This window comes from Vicugna pacos, chromosome 8 (genome assembly GCF_048564905.1).
Source record: "Vicugna pacos chromosome 8, VicPac4, whole genome shotgun sequence".
Lineage (NCBI taxonomy): Eukaryota > Metazoa > Chordata > Mammalia > Artiodactyla > Camelidae > Vicugna > Vicugna pacos.
This window is the reverse complement of record NC_132994.1, coordinates 56,668,122-56,686,828: the sequence shown is the minus strand read 5'-3', so window position 1 is coordinate 56,686,828 and position 18,707 is coordinate 56,668,122. Positions and strand designations below refer to the sequence as shown.

The 18,707-nt window shown below is 39.5% G+C and overlaps 1 protein-coding gene across 1 annotated transcript in view; it reads left to right on the top strand.

The window, feature by feature from the left end:
* The first annotated feature begins 614 nt into the window (after nucleotides 1-614).
* Nucleotides 615-18,707, top strand: part of TXLNB (taxilin beta) — a 41,220-nt gene continuing 23,127 nt past the window's right edge. The window contains exons 1-4 of the mRNA XM_006197774.4: nucleotides 615-705; nucleotides 2,927-3,380; nucleotides 10,815-10,906; nucleotides 16,252-16,422. Coding sequence (XP_006197836.2) covers nucleotides 2,942-3,380; nucleotides 10,815-10,906; nucleotides 16,252-16,422 — 702 coding nt within the window. The 5' untranslated portion in view covers nucleotides 615-705; nucleotides 2,927-2,941. The remainder of the gene's footprint in view (nucleotides 706-2,926; nucleotides 3,381-10,814; nucleotides 10,907-16,251; nucleotides 16,423-18,707) is intronic.

Genomic DNA, 18,707 nt, shown 5'->3' with positions numbered 1-18,707 from the left:
CTGCTTCCCCCAGCGCTCATCTGAGACGTGAAGGCAGTAGCCTGAGTAAGCCCTGGGGTCTGAGGTCACACCAGTCAGCATGTACACAAAGATGGCATTAAACCCAGTGCCCAAGGAGCCGTCCAAATCTGTAAGTTTTACAAACCAACCAACCAATGACTTCGGAATTAAAGTGCTTCTGCCCACTCCTTTTGTTATGCCATTGTTTTCCTTTCTCCATGATTCCTATGAGAAACTTGACACTAATCAAGCTAGCATAAGAAGGGGAAGAAAAAAGATGAATCATAGACCACACTGGAAATAAACCCCAAAGTAAAAAGAACTGATATCTGCCCCCAAAGAACAACAATGGTGAAAAGTTGCCCTAGCAAAGAGGTGATGTACCGAAACACTTGTAAGGGACAAACATGGAGTCTGGTAAGATCTACCAGCTGCTGCTCTTTGCTAAGACACTTGCCCAGGAGACGGCTTCTGAAGCTTGGGTGTATTTCTCTCTTGCTGTGTCACACGATGTTCCTTTCCCCTCTCCCCACCCCCTCCCTGCTCTCCTGCAGCCTGGGTGCCTGTGTGTGTGTGTGTGTGTGTGGTTTCTCTCTCCCTGTAAGATCACAGCCGGCAGCCTGTCTCCTGCTGGTGCTGCTGCTCTGACTAGTTCTGCTGCCTCTTCTCTCTCCTTTCTCTTTCTGCTTAGCGCCTTGCCTTCTGGTAAGTATGACAAACACTCCCCCAAGCCCTGTGAGAAGATGTAGGACGCGGTTTGTGGTGTTTGAAACTTGCAGCTTTGAAACTGCCACTGAACTGTGGAAGAACTTTCCATTGTTTTATTTATAATTAAAATGTGGGCTCAGGAAGGGATGTGTGCGTGATAATCTGCTGGGACAGCCAAGACAAGTGAAAAATTCCCTCTCAGAGGCAGCAAAAGATGGGCAATGAAGTTTATAGAAGATAAAATTTAGAAACAATTTCTTGCTGTAAAATTAATGTAGAAAAAGACAATTTCAAAGTAACAGAGTTCTTTGCCTTCTTTTTTTTTTCTCTTATGGATTTGTCTTGAGGCTACTTTTAAGAATTGAGTTGTCCTGCGGTTCACAATGAGTCAGTTATTCTGTTTTAAAGTAAATGTGGAACATGGGTTTAAAGGATATCCATGGACAATAAAAAAAATTTAATGATTATGCCCTCTGATGAATGAAGAATAAATCAAATACAAACAAAACACTTGCATTTAGACTAACCCCACTAAAACTGCTATGGACAGTCAGTTATAAATTTACTGCTTTGAAGTTTGTTTTACTTTAAATTTTATTTCACCTTCAGAAGCCTCCCTAACACTTTAAAACCCACATGTGGATTTAAACCAATAAATGTTTATTGTTTTCAATTTGATTTTCAAAGTCATTTCTTCCCTTGATTTTCAAAGATGAAGTGCTAAAGGCCAGGGCTCCTTTTAGAAGAGCTTAAAATAACTTCTGGCTGGACAGCAGGTGCCGTGTGTCTCTCTCCAAGTTCAGGGGAAGCATAAGTTATATATAGACAAGTGTGCCCAACAAGCTGGGATCAGGCTAAAGAAATTCCAGGGATGAAGATAATGAAGACGTTTATGGCATCATTTGATAATAAAGATGATGAGTTAAAATGGGTGAAAGAAAAAAGTACTTCTTTCGAAGTTAACTAGTACTTGGTGAGGGCAGTGAGTGGGTGGCAGTGTCTGTACGCTGGATCTCCCATTCATGCTGGTGTTTAAGCATTTGCCGTCACCTGCTCTGAGCACAGGAGGCAGCTGTGCAGTGTGTGGAGCAGTGTGTTTCTGTTTTTGCTTTCATGCCACCACAGCAGCAAAACCTGTGCGTTATGAGGCCCCTGTCAGAATTTTATGCTGCTAGTTAGAGCAGCTTGATTAAACGTTGTTTGCAAATAAAATGCACCATGACCTAAAGGCCTAAGCCTTTGCAACCCTAGAATTGGTGCTAGCCAGAAACCTTAGAATACCTGACTCAGCCCGTCCCTCACCCCCATTTCCAAACAGCCCACATTATACCCCGGTCATTCCCCTAGTTCATTCCCTCCCTGCTCTTTAGACATTTGACTTCTTAAAAATTATCGTTATCTGAGAGCTTCTTGAACTGAAAAGAGAAAATTGTAATCTGTTTTTCTTTCTCTAAAAGAAAATCAGATTTTATACTGGAACAGAAAATGTAGAAATTCAAGGAATTATTGTTACGCGCATCACCATGTTTCTACACCAGTTCACTTGCTAATTTATACCTTCCTTCATTCTCTTATTCTAAAAATGGTGCTGGTTTGAACCTCAAAAAAGGTGTTTTTCTGATTGATAATTACATGTTGCTCATCTGGGAAAAGAAAAATGCCAGAAAAGAAAGTTTCTCCTCTTTCTAATATAAGAATTAATTTATATTAATATACTCATATTAATATGGATTAAAATAGAGTTTAGAATGTTATTGTTATGAATGATTTTAGTGATGTTCAATGGCTCTGTACTTAATGACTTTGGAAAAAACCCTTCTGTTTTAAATGTAAACATTTTAAATGTATATATCTACGTATTTCCAATGATTGTAAATCTATATAGAATTAGATGAGAATGGTAGCCCAAATTGGCTGTTCTAAGAAAAATGACAAATATGGCCATGAAAAATGATAGCTTGAATTGCTCTGTTAATGTCAATAATAGGAGATACCTCTGAAATTTAAAGACTGAAACCAAAAATATGCTAATAGTATGACTCAGTTTGGAAAGATGTTTCTCACTGTTCCTACCCAACTAATTGCACTATCAGTGGTTTGTGGAGGTACATTCATTCTATGTTAGAAACTGTAAAAAGTAGGTGCCCATGCAGGGATAGCCTTACCATTTAACTGTAACTGGGTTAACTGCATCCAACCTGACTGTGCTTGCCACCAGATAACCACTCCCAGTATGGAGACTAACCAGTCTGTACAGCTGTCGGGGGAACCACAGTCAACACCTGCAGGGGACAGTTCAGCATTACCCAGTCAAAACAGCCCAGAGAAGCAAGGTGATCAGGAATCCCCAAACCCACTGCAAGCGCCGGAGGAGGAGGCAGGTGCGCAGCCTGAACCGGGAGCTCATGATGTCTCTGAGGAGTTGAACCGACAGCTGGAAGACATCATCAACACCTACGGGTCTGCTGCCAGCACAGTAGGGAAGGAAGGCCCCACCAAGACCAAGGAGCAGCCCGAGAACACAGAACCGCCTGACAATGAGGATGGGGACTGTGAGGAGCCCACCGAAGACAATGAGAGAGAACCTGCAGCTTCTGGAGAGCCACCCACAGCCAAAGAGCCTGTCAGCAATAAAGAGCAAAAGTTGGAAAAGAAAATTCTAAAAGGATTAGGCAAGTAATTATGTTTTAATTGTATGACTTTTCTTTGAATTGTTCCTAAAAGGGGGCACTTCCTCCAACCTTTGCTAAAACTACGTCTCATACTTGGATTTTTACTACAATGGCTTCGCTGAGGCTCTCCCTACATCTTCTCTTCCTGTGTGTACTGTACTTCCTCCCTAGTAGAGCTATAGTGAGCTCAGTATGTTACCCATCTACCCTGTGTCCTTCGTGGCTTCCCATTGCTCTTAGGACAAAGGCCAGTCTTCTTAACGTGTTCTTTTAGGCCCCTAATGGTCTAAGCCAAACCAGTCTCTCCAGCTTTATCTCCCATCAACTTACCCCATGACACTGCTTTCCTGAACACTCGGCCCCTATCACCACCATCACTGCTACTGTCTAGTAGCTAATCATCCTGCTCTTCTCTTTCAGTTCTTTGAATATGCCATACTCCACCCCTCACGAGGCCTGCATACGTCTTATTTTCTCTGCTGAGAAATCCCTCCCCATTCCCAGTCCTGCCCTTTGGACACTTAACTCATCATTTAGCTCACAACTCAAATGGCATTTTCTTAGCCCCACCATACAGTCTTCCTGTTTTCTGTTTCTATTGTACCATATTATCTTTCCTTCCTGATGTTTATCAGCATTTGAGTATATACATTTATTTTTGTGTTATTTGGTTAATCCATCTCTTCCCTACTAGCTCTTTTATTTCAAGGGCAGGGATTGTGTGTGTATTTGGACATCATTGGATGCCTAGTGTCTAGAACAGAAGATGGCACATGCTAGGTGCTCAGTGAATATTTATTACTAGGATAAATGTGTGAGTGAATGAATGAGAGGGAAATTGTTTAAAGCAAACTCGTGGAATCTAGATTTAAATAGGCTATTTATAGGGATGGTTTTGTATATAAAATGATTGTCAATTAGATCACTCAGTAGTGTGTTCCCAACTACATTTCTGAAGTATTTTTTAATTTAGCAAAACTCTTCAGAAGAGTATTGATTACAGAATGCTGAAAATTACAGAAACTATTTTTACTATCATTAGTTCATTGGTTCAGCAAATATTTAATAATGGCTAGTATTCATGAGGTGCACAAAGGAAAAGTAGTCTTTGGTTAAGGAGCTCTAGGTCTGGAGAGAAATACAGGCACACACACTAATTGTTATATAGGATAAGAGCTAGAACAGGCACAGGAGAATTGTTAGGAGAGCATGGGGGATTGGTAGCACCAAGAATGGCTATGGAAGAAGGGTGAGAGAGTACATTTTTTAGCTACCAGTGAAAGCGTGTTACTGCAAATATGAGAATCCCGCTGCCTGTCTTCCTTGATGAATTTCATTGAAACACTCACTGCAAACACCACCTCCTACGTGATACGTTCCCTGACATGCTCAGGTAGAGTTAGCATCACTTTCCATGGTTCTCCACTAAGTTTCCTGCGGCAATCATTTATGTACCAGGCTCCCAAGCTGGAGGGAGACTCTTTCGAGACAGTGATCACACATGCTCATTTCTGCAAGACCGTGTGGCAGTTTGAAAAATCATGGGCGTTGGAGTCAGAACTGGGTCCAGACTCCAGTAACAGGTGATATGTAAACCCAAAAGTATGTCTCTGGCGGCATAAGACCTCACTATGATGCTTGAAACCACTGCTGGCAATGCTTTCAAAAACAGCTAAAAAGACACTTTCAAATAGCTACTTGAACCACTCAGCATAAAGATTAACCCAGATAACACCAAGTTCCCAAGATTCGATTCACTCTAGTGCTTTGAAACTACGGGAAAGAGAATAAAGTTGCTCTGTGTTACCGAGCTATTTTCTTCTTCTCTATCCAGGGCATCTCAGAAATATCCTTTTGCATTAGTCACTGTTAAACTTTCCATAAGATAACACAAAATCACATCACAGAGGTGAATGATTTCAAGTGCTCCTAACCATTTTGACTTACCACTCTAAAACTGCTTCTACATAGGAATTTGTATGTGTGTCATGGGGGGATGGGTATGAAGAAAGCTGGGGTAAAGTTAAAGATGACCGATTTTGGTTTCTACCCTATCTCCCAGGAGTTATTTCAAAATCTGTATTTATCTCACACTTACCAAATAATCAAAAAAATTTTAGAGAAAGAAAAAATTTCACAACTAATTCTGCCACTGTCTATAAGTTGTCAAAGTTCAATTGAATGTGTTGATCAGAACCAAAGTCTGTGATCAGAGTGGCTGGGTGGGTCCACCCTAAGTACCTGTGTATAAGCTGCTGACACTCTGATGCCGTTCCTCTGAACACCATCAGTATATTCTTCTAAACATTGTACTATTTCAGCTACAGTTGAGTTAAAACAACATTTTTTAGCTAATTTAAATATGTAGACACCATTTAAACATCATTTCAATTATCTGCAAGTGGCTTTAACAGACTTCTTGGTTATTTATCAGTTAAATGACATTATGCTTCATCTAGACCGATGATTTCAGACTTAACTGTGCATTGGAATCAAATACAGAATTTGTCAAAAATGCTGTTCCTGAGCACAGAGATTCAGAATTGGCAGGTCTGGATTGTGGCCAAGGCACTCTGAGTAATTTTGACACAAACAGATTGTGGAAGCAGTGGTTCTGGTGCTTCAGAAATGCCTCATGCACCCTTTTGGAGAAAATATAAAGTGCCAGCTGTGGTCTCCTTTTAGAATCTATTTGGAGCTTTCATAGACTTTTAGTACATCATTCAGTCTGTACCTGAAGATACATCCTTAGTCTTTGCTTATGTATTTGATCGAAGATAAGTCTTTATTAAGTTCATAGGATAATATTTGCTTTATTGGTATTTTTGAGATGGTGCAATGTTCTGACTCTCTAGTCCAAAATTTTCCAAAGTGTATACCTTGAGATACTTGAGATTTCAGACCAAGCTAGTTTCCTAATTGCCAGAATCCTCTGATCTTTAATACAGACAACAATGAAAATCTCCAATAGTGATGGGCATGGTTTACAATAGTTTCTAAACCTATTGGACCCAAAACGCCCTTCTTTCGCAGAACGCCTTTGAATATCTGGAAAACATCTCTAAAACCCAAGCACTCAGGGCTTGTTTTCTTTCGACAGGCGTATCCTCCCACAGTCAACACACTCACTATAAACCAGAGCAGTTTAGGGAACATTTTAAAAATCTCTTTAGTTGGTGGAGTTGCTTTCTCCTTGGAATCTGAACTGAAACAGAAACAGATTCCCCACTAGACAGCACCATGACACGTCCTGTTAACATCGAAGTATCCCCCTTGCTTCTCCCACCCCATCCTCCTGCTCACAGATGTCTTATTAATCCCATGTGTGTCAACATGATGTGCACCACATAGTAATAAGCACGAAACAATGATAAAGGGTAATATGCCTTCTGATATTTAGGTTGATAACTGATTGAGGAGGAAATCATAGATTTGAAGCATAATATCCAAGAGAAAAACAAAGCCGATCCACGGGTCCATTCTGAGCTCAGAATCTACCTGGTCAGACGAACCCACTAATTTTATACACAGGGAAATTGAAGCCTAGCGAGTTTTAAAGTCTGCCAACACAAAAACAAAACAAACAAATAAAGGTGATTGTGAGATCAGTCATAAAGAAGGAGGCAGACCGGAAAGCACTAATAGTATAGGGCCAAAGATATATAAAAATAATCAGTGTGTTGGTTGAGGAGCACTTAACTGAGCTGCAGCTCAGTTAATGGGTTTCGTCTTTCCAGTTACAGGTGAGTTTCAGTTCTGCCTTCTGAGAGGCCCCTTGACTAGGACACTGGTTTTCTAAAATCTTTTCCGCCATTTACTTACTCTGCCTTACAATGGTCACCTTCCCAGTCTGCTTTATCCGTTCTAACTTGATACCTAGTTTCACTCTGAGAGAGAAATAAACTGTTGTTTCGATACAAATGCTAAATTTTCTGGAACAGATGATAGAAGACTGGAGGAATTTAGGAGAAAGAGGAATCCACCGACACTGAAGGGTTCATGATCAGATTCATAGGGAAACTAACAATTAGGGCAGATCCTGAAAAGAGAGGAGGGTTTCAGAGGTGTGAGTGGAATGGGAGAGAAAAATATGTCCTGAGCAAAGTGATTAGGGCTCTCGTCTGACCCAAGTTGGGAATGGATGCATTTATTCTGCTTTTTCTGATATTTCTCTATTTTATTATAAAGTTTTGCTTTATTTTGTTTTCCCTGGAATAATCTCCTAATTATTAGACTCTTAAAGTTTTTTTTCTTTTTAAGAAACTTTTTTTAATAGTGATAGCCAAGAAACTGCAAGTAGTTTAAACACAGAGAGTTGATTTTTCCCCTTGTATGTGACAGTCACCAAATAATTGCATTTTCATGGAATTATAATTACAGCCTTTCTAAGAAGATGAGCAAGTCTCTGCCTGTTCCCCTTTTCCACGGTAATCCCACACAGCACTCTAGTCCAGGAAAACCAATGGGAGTTTAAAAACTAAGCTCTCTGATGTCACAAAGGTGTGGATTCTAAACATGCCTGTCCCCAATTTCTTGTATTTTTTTGTTGAGATCATTTTTTTAAAAAATTTTATTGAACTATAGTTGATTTACAATGCTGTGTTAGTTTCTGGTGTACAGCATAGTGATTCAGTTATACATACATATTCTTTTTCATTGTAGATTATTACAAGCTACTGAATATAGTTCCCTATGCTATACAGTAGGACCTTGTTGTTTATCTATTTTATACATAGTAGTCGGCATCTGCTAATCCCCAACTCCTAATTTATCCCTCCCCTCTTCCCCTTTGGCAACCATGTTTGTTTTCTATGTCTGTGAGTCTGTTTCTGTTTTGTAAATAAGTTCATTTATGTCATTTTCTTAGATTCCACATATAAGTGATATCATATGATATTTGTCTTTCTCTATCTTACTTCACTTAGTATGATAATCTCTAGGTCCCTCCATGTTGAAATCATTTTTGAAGGGTAGACTGATGCATTTGAATGTTAACCTTCTATACAAAATAACAGAATATGGGAGCAGAAACAGACCTCAATGAGTATGACAAAAAAGAAACAAAAACAAAAACAAAAACAAACAAAAAACAAACCAAAAAAAACTTTTCTCATAAAGAAAACAAAAGGGAGAGAAGATAACTGAATGCGGAGAGAAAAAGAGACCCATTGGACTCACTCAGGTGTTTCTATCTTTCCCAAAGGAGACATATAATGGTTTTATATGTCAGTACTCACACTGAAAGGTATGCTAAGCATATGTTAAATGTCACAGGTGAGAGTAAGACCTGTCTTTCCTCCAGCTGATCATAAAGTTGTCTTCCAGACAGTGCTTACTTGATTTACATGATGTTAGCATGCACAGATTGGTTTTGATTTGTTCCATTCTTACCAACATTTACTAAACTCTTGCCATGGGCCAAACACTGTGCTGGGTCCTGGGCCAAATTTGACCAACAGCACCTTTAATAGATGACACTAACTCAGCACAGCAGTCATCGTGTGGGTACCTTCCACAGACTGAAGACAAGGGTAAGGGGAGGGTCCAACCCGCTGCTGCAGAAATAGCTCAAAGCACAGGCCCGAAGGGGGTGGGGCAGCAGAGATTATCAATCTCAAGGCAACATATTACAGCCAAGCCACAGGCTGTCATTTGGATTCCTGGTGGGGCACCACTCACACCCACCTGCTCCCCTGTCTCAGGCCTTGTTTCTAACCTGAACTGACTCACTGAGCAAAGATAGATGAAACCAGCTGTTAGGAATGAGGTCATTTTTTTTTAAGTCTCCTTTTATTTCTCTAGGTTTCTCTGGCATCAAAATTTCACATGGGAGTGGAGTGATTTTGAGCAAGTAGACAAACCCTGGACTCAAGCCTTGGCTCTGCCAACACTAATTATGTAACTTTGGACTTCTCTGGGCCTTCGATTCTTAATCTATAAAATTAACCAGTTGTCTGAGTACTCTTTGAAGTTCCTTCTAAACTTAAAATTCTTTGATGCCACTAGAGTTACCAGACTTAGCAAATGAATAAGTACAAGCTACCCAGGGAACTTTGAATTTCACATAAACAAAGCATAATTTTTTTTAGTACAAGTATGTCCCATGTCCTGCATTTCATTTGATAACTCTAATTCCATGATAGAGACTCTCCAGGATGAAGGCAAAAAGTCCAGCCAAGGAGAAATGACTGTTCTTGGGAGAGACATTGTCAAAGTTGTTAATACTTCTCAAACAGATTTATATCGGGATTTACATGGGCTCCACTGTGTGGCTTGTCTGCCCTACTCTGATTGGACAAGGTGCCTGTCACAGGTAGGTGAGGATGGGAAGGCTGTTCCACCTGGACCCTTGCAAAGATACACTCAGCGGTACATGTGGGCCTGCCTCCCAACACTCAGCCCAGTGAATACCGACAGACAAGACTTCCAGGCACCACAGAAAGGCAAACTGGGCAGTTTGAGCTGAATAAGACAAAAGGAAGGACAATGGGGAATGAAAAGAATCTGAGGCTCACTGTCAAATAATCATGAACAGATGAGTTTTTAAATGTAGTATAAACTCCAACTGGGAACAGAAAATGAAACTGCCAACAGAGATTAAGGCCTGGGTGGGAGAAGGGAAGCTGCTGGGAGGCTAAGCCTGTAACCAGGGAGACCCAGCAAGGCCTGTGGAAGAGGCCCTGCATGTCTTGGGTCCATTTTCTCTATGTATTGACTTTATTCTCTGCTTATTAGGAAATATGATCAGTCATTTCTGCTCAGACTTCTTGGAATGGGCTCATGCACAGAAATGAGAGAATTGGTTCCCCACCAAAAAGACAGGAAAGAGGCACTAAAAAAACAAAAACAAGCCCCCAAAATGGGCTGACTAAGCTGTATTGTTTCTCTGCTTTGGGCTGGAATTTTTAAAGCTCCGTGTACTAATGCTGGCTGTTTCATGGTAGATATTTGGATGGGCTGGTTTGCTTCTTTTTTTATTAATTAACATGGGGAAATGAATGCTTTATTCTTCCATAATGTCAGTGTTTTTGATTCTTTTGAATATTTTTAAAACATTCAAAATTCCTTATAATATTTAGAAAATGAGGGGAAAGCAACAAGAATGGATTCTTGGGATGAAAATTTGGGGACTATTCTTATAGCAGACATTTATTGAGAATCTACCATGAGCCTGACACTGTACCACACATTTTTATGAAGTTCTCACTAATCCTTACTTATTCTGTAAAGTAGGCATTATTCCTTCTTACCCGGAAAAAAAATTATACCTGCAGCTCCAACGGGTTAAGCAGGTAACCAGCCATGGTCTAGAAGTCTTGGCCAAGGTTGTTTAGTAGCTAACAAGCGTACAACCTGAGATTCTAGGCCTTATCATCTGACTTCAAGTTCAACACATTTTAAAAATTATCTTTATGATTTTTGTTTTCTTTTAAGGCAAAGAAGCCAACCTGCTAATGCAAAATCTGAACAAGTTGCAAACACCTGAGGAAAAGCTTGATTTTTTATTCAAGAAGTATGCTGAATTGGTAAGTTCTTTGGCCCTTTTTGTCAGAAAGAGTGAAGCTCTGGTTAGAGCTGAGAAAAACAGGCTGTTAGTTTTCAGGTACATCACTATAGACCATGGCTGGTTACCTCCGGCAAGACAAAGCCAGAATTCAGAAAGGCAGAATTAAAAAAAAAAAAAAAGAAAAGAAAAAGAAATAGGAAAACTGAGGAATAACAGCAAAAGGATGAAAGGGAATAGAGCTGGGGTCTACTCCACCTTCAGTTATGTGCATAATTTGGGGGATAGAAGAAAGAATTATAGATGATTAAAAATTGTGACTATTTTAAAGTTCTTTTTGGCTTTGCAATAAAACAGAAATACACTTGACATAAAGGCAAACTTTCATCTAGTTCTTATGCCCAGGTTTTTTGAGGGAGGGGGGTGGCGGTGTCTCCTCAGGAAGCAGAGGGTTGAGTTAATCCCACCCCTCAGTTTGTGACACATTCTCGTTTGTTCTTAATGACTTTATTTATTTCTCCATTTATTCATTCACACATGCATTCATTCACTCATTCTCTTTGATCTACACCCTGTCCCTCACAATGGCAAAGCATTTGACGTGGATTATATTGTTTCCATTTCTAGGTCCTCCCCATGCAGTCTGCCTTTGAATAAGTTAGGGCAGCTGGCAGGAAGGGAAGCTCCTCCCAGACTTCAGGGAATCCAAGAGTGGATTGTCTCCTGGCCAATGCTCCTACAATGGGCCAGATGGGAAAAAGGGGGAGGGTTCAGTGAAGGCAGGACCCCCAGTTTCAGTGAACCCTCACAAAAACTGGCTAAAGGAGCTACCCCTGAGGTCCGTGCACCACCCTGGGGTGTATGAGACCCACTGCGGAGATGTGGTGTCTTCTTGAGGGAAGCTGGGCAATGTGCCTCTCTCTCTGCCTCTCTCTCGTTTCTGCTTTTCCTTAAAAGAATTGTTCCACTTATTTCTTTTGGAGAAGCAGTGACAGGAGAATGAAACTTAAGCCTACACACACAACAAAACAATTCCTCCATGTGGTAGGTCGAACTGGCCCTGAAGGCAGATTTACCTTGCAGCCAAAGAAGTCTGAGTTAGGGCCCCTCTCGGGCCCTGACCGTAATGCCCTCTCCCTCTCTTTTTTTTTTTTTTTAAAGAAAATCTCCAAAACTGAGGAAGTTTCAGGCCCACAAACCCCTCAGGTCTCTGGTTGCATCTTATCCCTACTGATGGAGTAAGGGTTTGATGAGTGACTTGTTTTCCTTCTTTTTCACTCTAATGAGTCGTGTGATCTCCATTTGTTCTTTCCTTTCTTCCTCGTATGTTGACACATCGTGTTATGCTGAACTGTCATGCAGTAGACCCAGAGAAATTCTGAAACCCTGTGTGGCTGGTGACTGCTTAACTGTGTCAACAGTAGTGCTAAATTATTTTTAATCACATAAACCACATAACAAAGATATAAGGAAAATGCTGAATACACAATACAAGTAAAAATATCTCTAATTCTATAATCTAAAACATAAACGGATTTATCTGTCTTCCTTTCCAGTTCTGCTATACATGCAGAGATTCCTTTGGTATAACTTCCATCATAAGTTACATATAATTTAGTATCTGTCTTTTTGGTTCGTATGACAGACATATTCCCACATAGTTACAGTCTTCATAATTATATTTTGTCAAAGCTATGTCATTTTCCATTAATTGGCTTTATCCACTGGATCTCTGATTTGGGGACATTTAGATTCCTCTCACTGTCTGTTTTACCAGATATGGCTGCAGTGAACACCATAATGCATGAGAGATTTGTTTCCTCCCCCTCCCCTAGGAAAAAGTTCCAGAATTGGGATTACTACATCAAGCAGTACAAATGCTTTTCTTTTAATGGTCATATGGCTTTCCAAAAGAATGGTGGAAATTTATAAAGCAAGTATTAGTGTATCAATTTCATTGCAACTTGTTTAATATTGGTGGTTAACCACTCATGAACAATTTCAGTGACATACAATGGTAGGTGTCAAAAACAGACATTTTCTCCAAAATTTGGCCCCTACCCTCACCTTGTCTATCCTTGCTCTTTTCAATAATTACTACATTGATTTCCCTTAGCCCTTCAATTTACTTACTCATACCAAGGCCATGTTCCATACTTGGATGAACTAGGCACCATTCTATTTACGATGCTGTGGCCTCACAGCAGGACATCAGAGAAGAATCACTTATCCAGTCTGCCCACGATTTTCTTCATGAGTCAGGGCGGTTCACCCTGGTCTCCGGGAACTCCCTGAACCCACTCACTCTCCTAGCCAAGCAGTCAACCCCTTTCCAGAGATCCCAGTCAATTCAAGTCTTACAATACTTTGGCATTTCTATCACATCCTGTAGTAAACTTTTAAACCCAAAAGATTGTGCTAGGAAAAATGAATAGGAGAAAATTGACCCCCAAGACCCACTACATATCCTTTTCAGAAAGGAAAAATTATGAAGAATTTCAGTCTTCTACTTGGTGACTAAAACCTATTTCCCTGCTTACTGATTTGGATATTAATATAGAGTGTCTGAAATATAAGTGTTAACATAGAATAAATCATTAAATTTCAAAGCTGTGAATCAAACTGTCACTCTAGCTCATGCATCCTTATAGATTCTAAATCCTATAATATCAACTATTGTATGTATTCATTAATAAATAAGGACATCTTGTGACTAAATTAAGAAATGATCTGGAAGAAATATTTTTAAAAATTTCCTCAATTTTAAAATAGTCACAACCAACATTACTAATACTACTCTAATTTAGTATTTGGCATTAATTTTACTTTTTTAGCATAATAACAGAGAGAGAATAAGAGAAATTGCAGATAAAAATCCTATATGCCTGTTATAATTATACAGAAGAACCATGTCTAAATACATTATTAAATTACTAAGCCCGCATTTGACTGAAGATGACTCAGTTGCAATATGTTTGCTTTCATTCATTAAGAAACCCCATAAGCATTCACATAAATCTGAAGTATTTAAACAAAATTAGCCACACTCTAAAAATAAATTGTCAGAAATTTAAGGGGTTTTCTTAAGAGCAAAGCAAGATAGACCTGGGTAAATTCCAAATGTAAATGATCTTGCAGTAAAGCTAGAACATTAAATGGTCAACGAGCAAGCACAAATCACCTCTTCCAACTGATGAAACACATGTAAGGTATCATCCTCTTGATGCTCAAATAAATCCGTGTAAAGCAGTGTTCCCCCAAACAGGGGTGGCAACATCTGTCTGGAGATGTTCTGGACGTCACAATCGAGGGTGCTGCCGGCATCTAGTGGGTAGGGGCCAGAGACGCTGCTAAACAGCCTGCAGTGCACAGGACAGCCCCCTCAGCAAACACTTACCTGACCCCCAAGGTCTGGTGCTAAGGGTGAGAAGCCTGACAGATGGTTCAATCCTCCAAGGTCCAAATCATAATGGCCATAATAATAACAATACATAAGTTTCAGGAAAGGACATGTAAAGTCCAAATGGAAGCACGAGAAGTTTCACCCCTATCTAATAACTATGGTGCAAAATGAGATTAGCATGAAAAACACATACTAAAGTATCATTGATTTCCCAGCCGAACCTCTAGAAGGATACCAATTTCAATCAACATTAATAGTAATAATGGCCTGGTTTTCCCTGATGCTAATTCTCACTAATAAGTAAAAATTGCCCTTAAGTCTGAAGATGGAATATCATGTGTGAATATCCCCAGCTTAATCTGGCAAGGGTTTATTATGGACATTTCAGTGTGGCGGATGTGAACTGAAGAAAGTATGACAGTCCTGTTGTTCTAGTTCAGAAAGAATAAACGCTTTTTCAAGACAGGATACCTGAGACACGTATCAAGACTTTGTGTGCATACCCATTTGCATGCGGCTCTGCAAGGCACCAGGAGCACCCAGGGTCCTGAAGCACCCAAGGGCTCCCAGGCCTTTTCCTCTTCATTAGCCAACAAGGCCATTATTAGGACGAGCACCCACCTGGCTTACGCACCATTCATGCCTGAAGGAACTAAGTACAGCACAGGAGACAGCTCTGGACTAAGGGTTCCAGTTTGCACTTGGCCACACTGATTGTCAGTCCGAGATCCACACTTTTGGTACGCTAGTCTCTGGCGGTTAAACCCCAAACTCCCCAACTCCAACTAGAATTCCATAAAATTTGCTGCCAAATTTACCAGCTAAAAATACAGAATGCCCAGTTAACTCTGCATTTCAAGTAAACCAACAATAATTTTTTTTTAGTAAAAGTACATCCCATGTAATACTTTGAATATACTTTTACTAAAAACTTATTCCTTATTTATTTGAAATTCAAATTTAACTAGGTGTCCCACATTTTATCTGACACTCCTACCCAGAACTTTAGCACCCCTAGACGTAAAGCCCAGGGGTCCTTGCTTCATTTTTCACAGTGCCCCTGATACTCTGGCTGTGGCTGCTGGAAGAGGTGTCACCTGTGCTCAGCAGAAACACGGGTCATGATTTACTTGCCATGAGCACGGAGGGTGCAGGAAGGGGTGGGAGTGGGTGGGAGCAAGGCTTTCTACAGATGTTTGCCATGAGGGCTGCTGAGTTGTGCAGTGGCTACTTCTGAAACTTTGGTGACAAATCATCAGTGCTTATGTATTTGAGAGGTACATTCTCCTCTCCTCCTTTCTCACAACCCCCAGACTGCATCTTCTATTTACCAGGAAGCTGCTTTTCACTTTCCTATTTATTTATTTATTTATTTATTTATTTATTTATTTATTTATTTATTTATTTATTTATTTTTAAATTGAGTTATACTCAGTTTACAATGCCGTGTCAATTTCTGGCGTACAGCACAACTTTTCAGTCATACATGAATATACATATATTCATTTTCATATTCTTTTTCACTTTCCTATTTTTAAAAATAGTTGCTAAAGCTTGTTTTGAGAAAGAATTGTCAGAATTAAACGTAAACCAAGCAGACACACCACTGACCACTTTCCTAACACAAGGCATTACTGTGAATCCTGAGACCTGCCGTTCTATATTGACTGGCGTCATTAGACGGACTCAAGAAAGATGAAACTATTTCTAGACCACCAAAAAGAAGATCAAAGTAAAAGAGATCAATAATAGTAACGATGAAGGAAAAACCTATAAATGTTATGCTCGTAAAACCGTACCTACAAGTACTGCAAAAGTCAGCATTTACGAAGTTCATCGGATTCCGCAGGGACAGTGCTATCCAAACAAGCATAGAGTGACCTTGAGGCATTTCCTCTCTTACTCCTTTTCCATCGACTTAAAATAGATTCCATTTTCTTTCACGTTTGCACACCCACGTCTAGCTGGATGAACATCGCACTGAGCAAAAGAAGTTAAAACTCCTACAAAAGAAACAGGTACAGATCCAAAAGGAAAAGGACCAGTTACAAAGTGAGCACAGCAGGGCTGTCCTCGCTCGAAGCAAACTGGAGAGCCTGTGCCGGGAGCTGCAGAGACACAACAAGACACTGAAGGTACGTGTCCCCAAGGCCCCACGCGACCCACTTTCTTGCACGCTGCCTAGACACAGGCTTCCGCTTCTCGTGGTAAGGGTGTGAGTTTTGGAATCAGAGAGACCTGGGTTCAAGTACTAGCCTTACCTTGCTCACTTGTGACCTGCATTAAATTATTTTACCTCCCAAGCCTGTTACCTCATCCACAAAATGGGGATTATACCAACCTCACTGTGTGGTTGGGGAAAAATTAAATGAGGTCACATAGGTAAGATGCCCACATAGTACCTGACACAGAGCAAACCTTTAATAAAATGTGTCACATTCCTCCTACCTTTTTCTTATGTGGAGTTTGTTTTCTTTTGTTTTTTTAAGGTGGGCCCTTAGTTCTACTCTTTAAAATACAAATTTATAAAAATTCATCATTTTTGTATGATAATGAAAATTGCAGGACATGAAATAAATTGACACAAAGCTAACTGACAGGATAAGATAAGATTGAGAGCCAAAATGTCAATAGTCATCTGAAAAAAAGAAGCTACTTGGGAAAACACTGAAGCTCTTCAAGCTTAATTATTCAATCTAAAAATAATAGACTGATCAGTTCACTCAGTCTGCATGGGTTTCATTAATTACAGTGTAAGCCTCTAGCAGTGTGGTTAATTTGATTACACACAGACACTAGCTCCATTCAACGAAGCAAGATGCAGAGCTCTCCAAGATAATACTGCATGCTCCACAATCCCCCTTCCAGCAGAAGATCCTAAAGCTTTCGACAAACAAGGATTAATTAGACATCAATATTCCTGTGATAGTTATTATTACATGTGTTTTTTTAAAAAGATACTCTAAGAAACAGATTAAGATCATTACTGAGTTTGTACAACAGAGTTAGGAAGAAAAATAGAATAGGGTAATAGCTGCTTATATTCCAAAATCGTTTTTTGGTATCTGGGAAATGAGAGGCCAGTGTGATGAACTCTCTCAAATTACAAGCTGTAGGAAATGAGTTTCTGGCATCTCTTTAATCATTGCATGAGGACCATCAAAACCCAAGTTAGACGGGAATGGGAGCATCATCCTCAGCTTGATGTGTAATCGAGTAATAGCACTCTGTGTTTGCATAAATCTCCTGGCTTTCAGTAAGGATGTACAGTAAGGAGATAAGAATTAAATCAGACAAAGTGAGAAGACTTATCAACTAAGATATTTAAGGAGTGCAATGATATGGCTTGGTCTCTTTGGACAGCATTCAAAGACAGAATGATGGAAGTGGCAGGAGACCTGGTAGGTGTACCCAGACACCCTCAGTAGTGGCTTCCAGTTATGGACAATGGAATTAAGTATCATTGTTATGCGAGGACTTGTGTTAAGTGCTTTACATACGGTATTGTATTTAATCTTCACAACAACCCTATAAGGGTTAGTATCTCCATTTTATTGAAGAAACTGAGACTCAGCAATCCAAGTCAGTTGCCTAAGGTCATGCATATTTTAAGTGCCAAAATCAAGATTCAAATCCAAAATATTTTCTATTTCCCTTCTGATTACTTCTTTGACCCATGGATTATTTAGAAGTGTTATTTAATTCTTATAGCCCATCATTTTTGGTCTATCTTGATAAACATACTATATGCACTTGGAAAGAATGCCCGTTCTTCAGATGTTAGGTATAGTGTTGCGTAAGTAACAGTTAGCTCTAGATTATTTATGTCTTTATTGAATGTTTGTCTTGTTGTTCTATCAGTTGCTGGGGGATGGGTGTTAAAAGTCTCCTCCTGTAACTGTGGGATTGGCTACTTCTTCTAATTATGTCAAATTTTGCTTCATGTTTTTTGAGGCATTAATATAATGTACATATACAATGATGATTTTTACACCTCCTTGATGAATTGGCTGTTTTATCACTATAGATGTCTATATTGTCTGATACCAATTTAGCCACTCCAGTTTTCTTACTTTTATTGCATGCATGGTATATCTTTTTCCATATGCTTATTTTCAACCTGGGTCTTTATATTTAAAGTACGTCTGTTATAGACAGTATATAATTCAACCTTGCTTCTTTTCATTCTTGTAATATTTGCCATTTAATTGAAGTAGCAGTCATTAACATATAATGTAATTATTGGAGTGGATATACATCTTCCATTTTATTATTTATTTATTATTTGTCACCTCTGTTTCCTGTTCCTCCATGCTTTTCCTGCCTTCTTTTGTATTATTTGAATATTTTTAAATTCTTATTTTAATTTATCTCTTGGATTTTTAATTATACCTCTTTCTACTTTAAGTAGTTGCTCTAT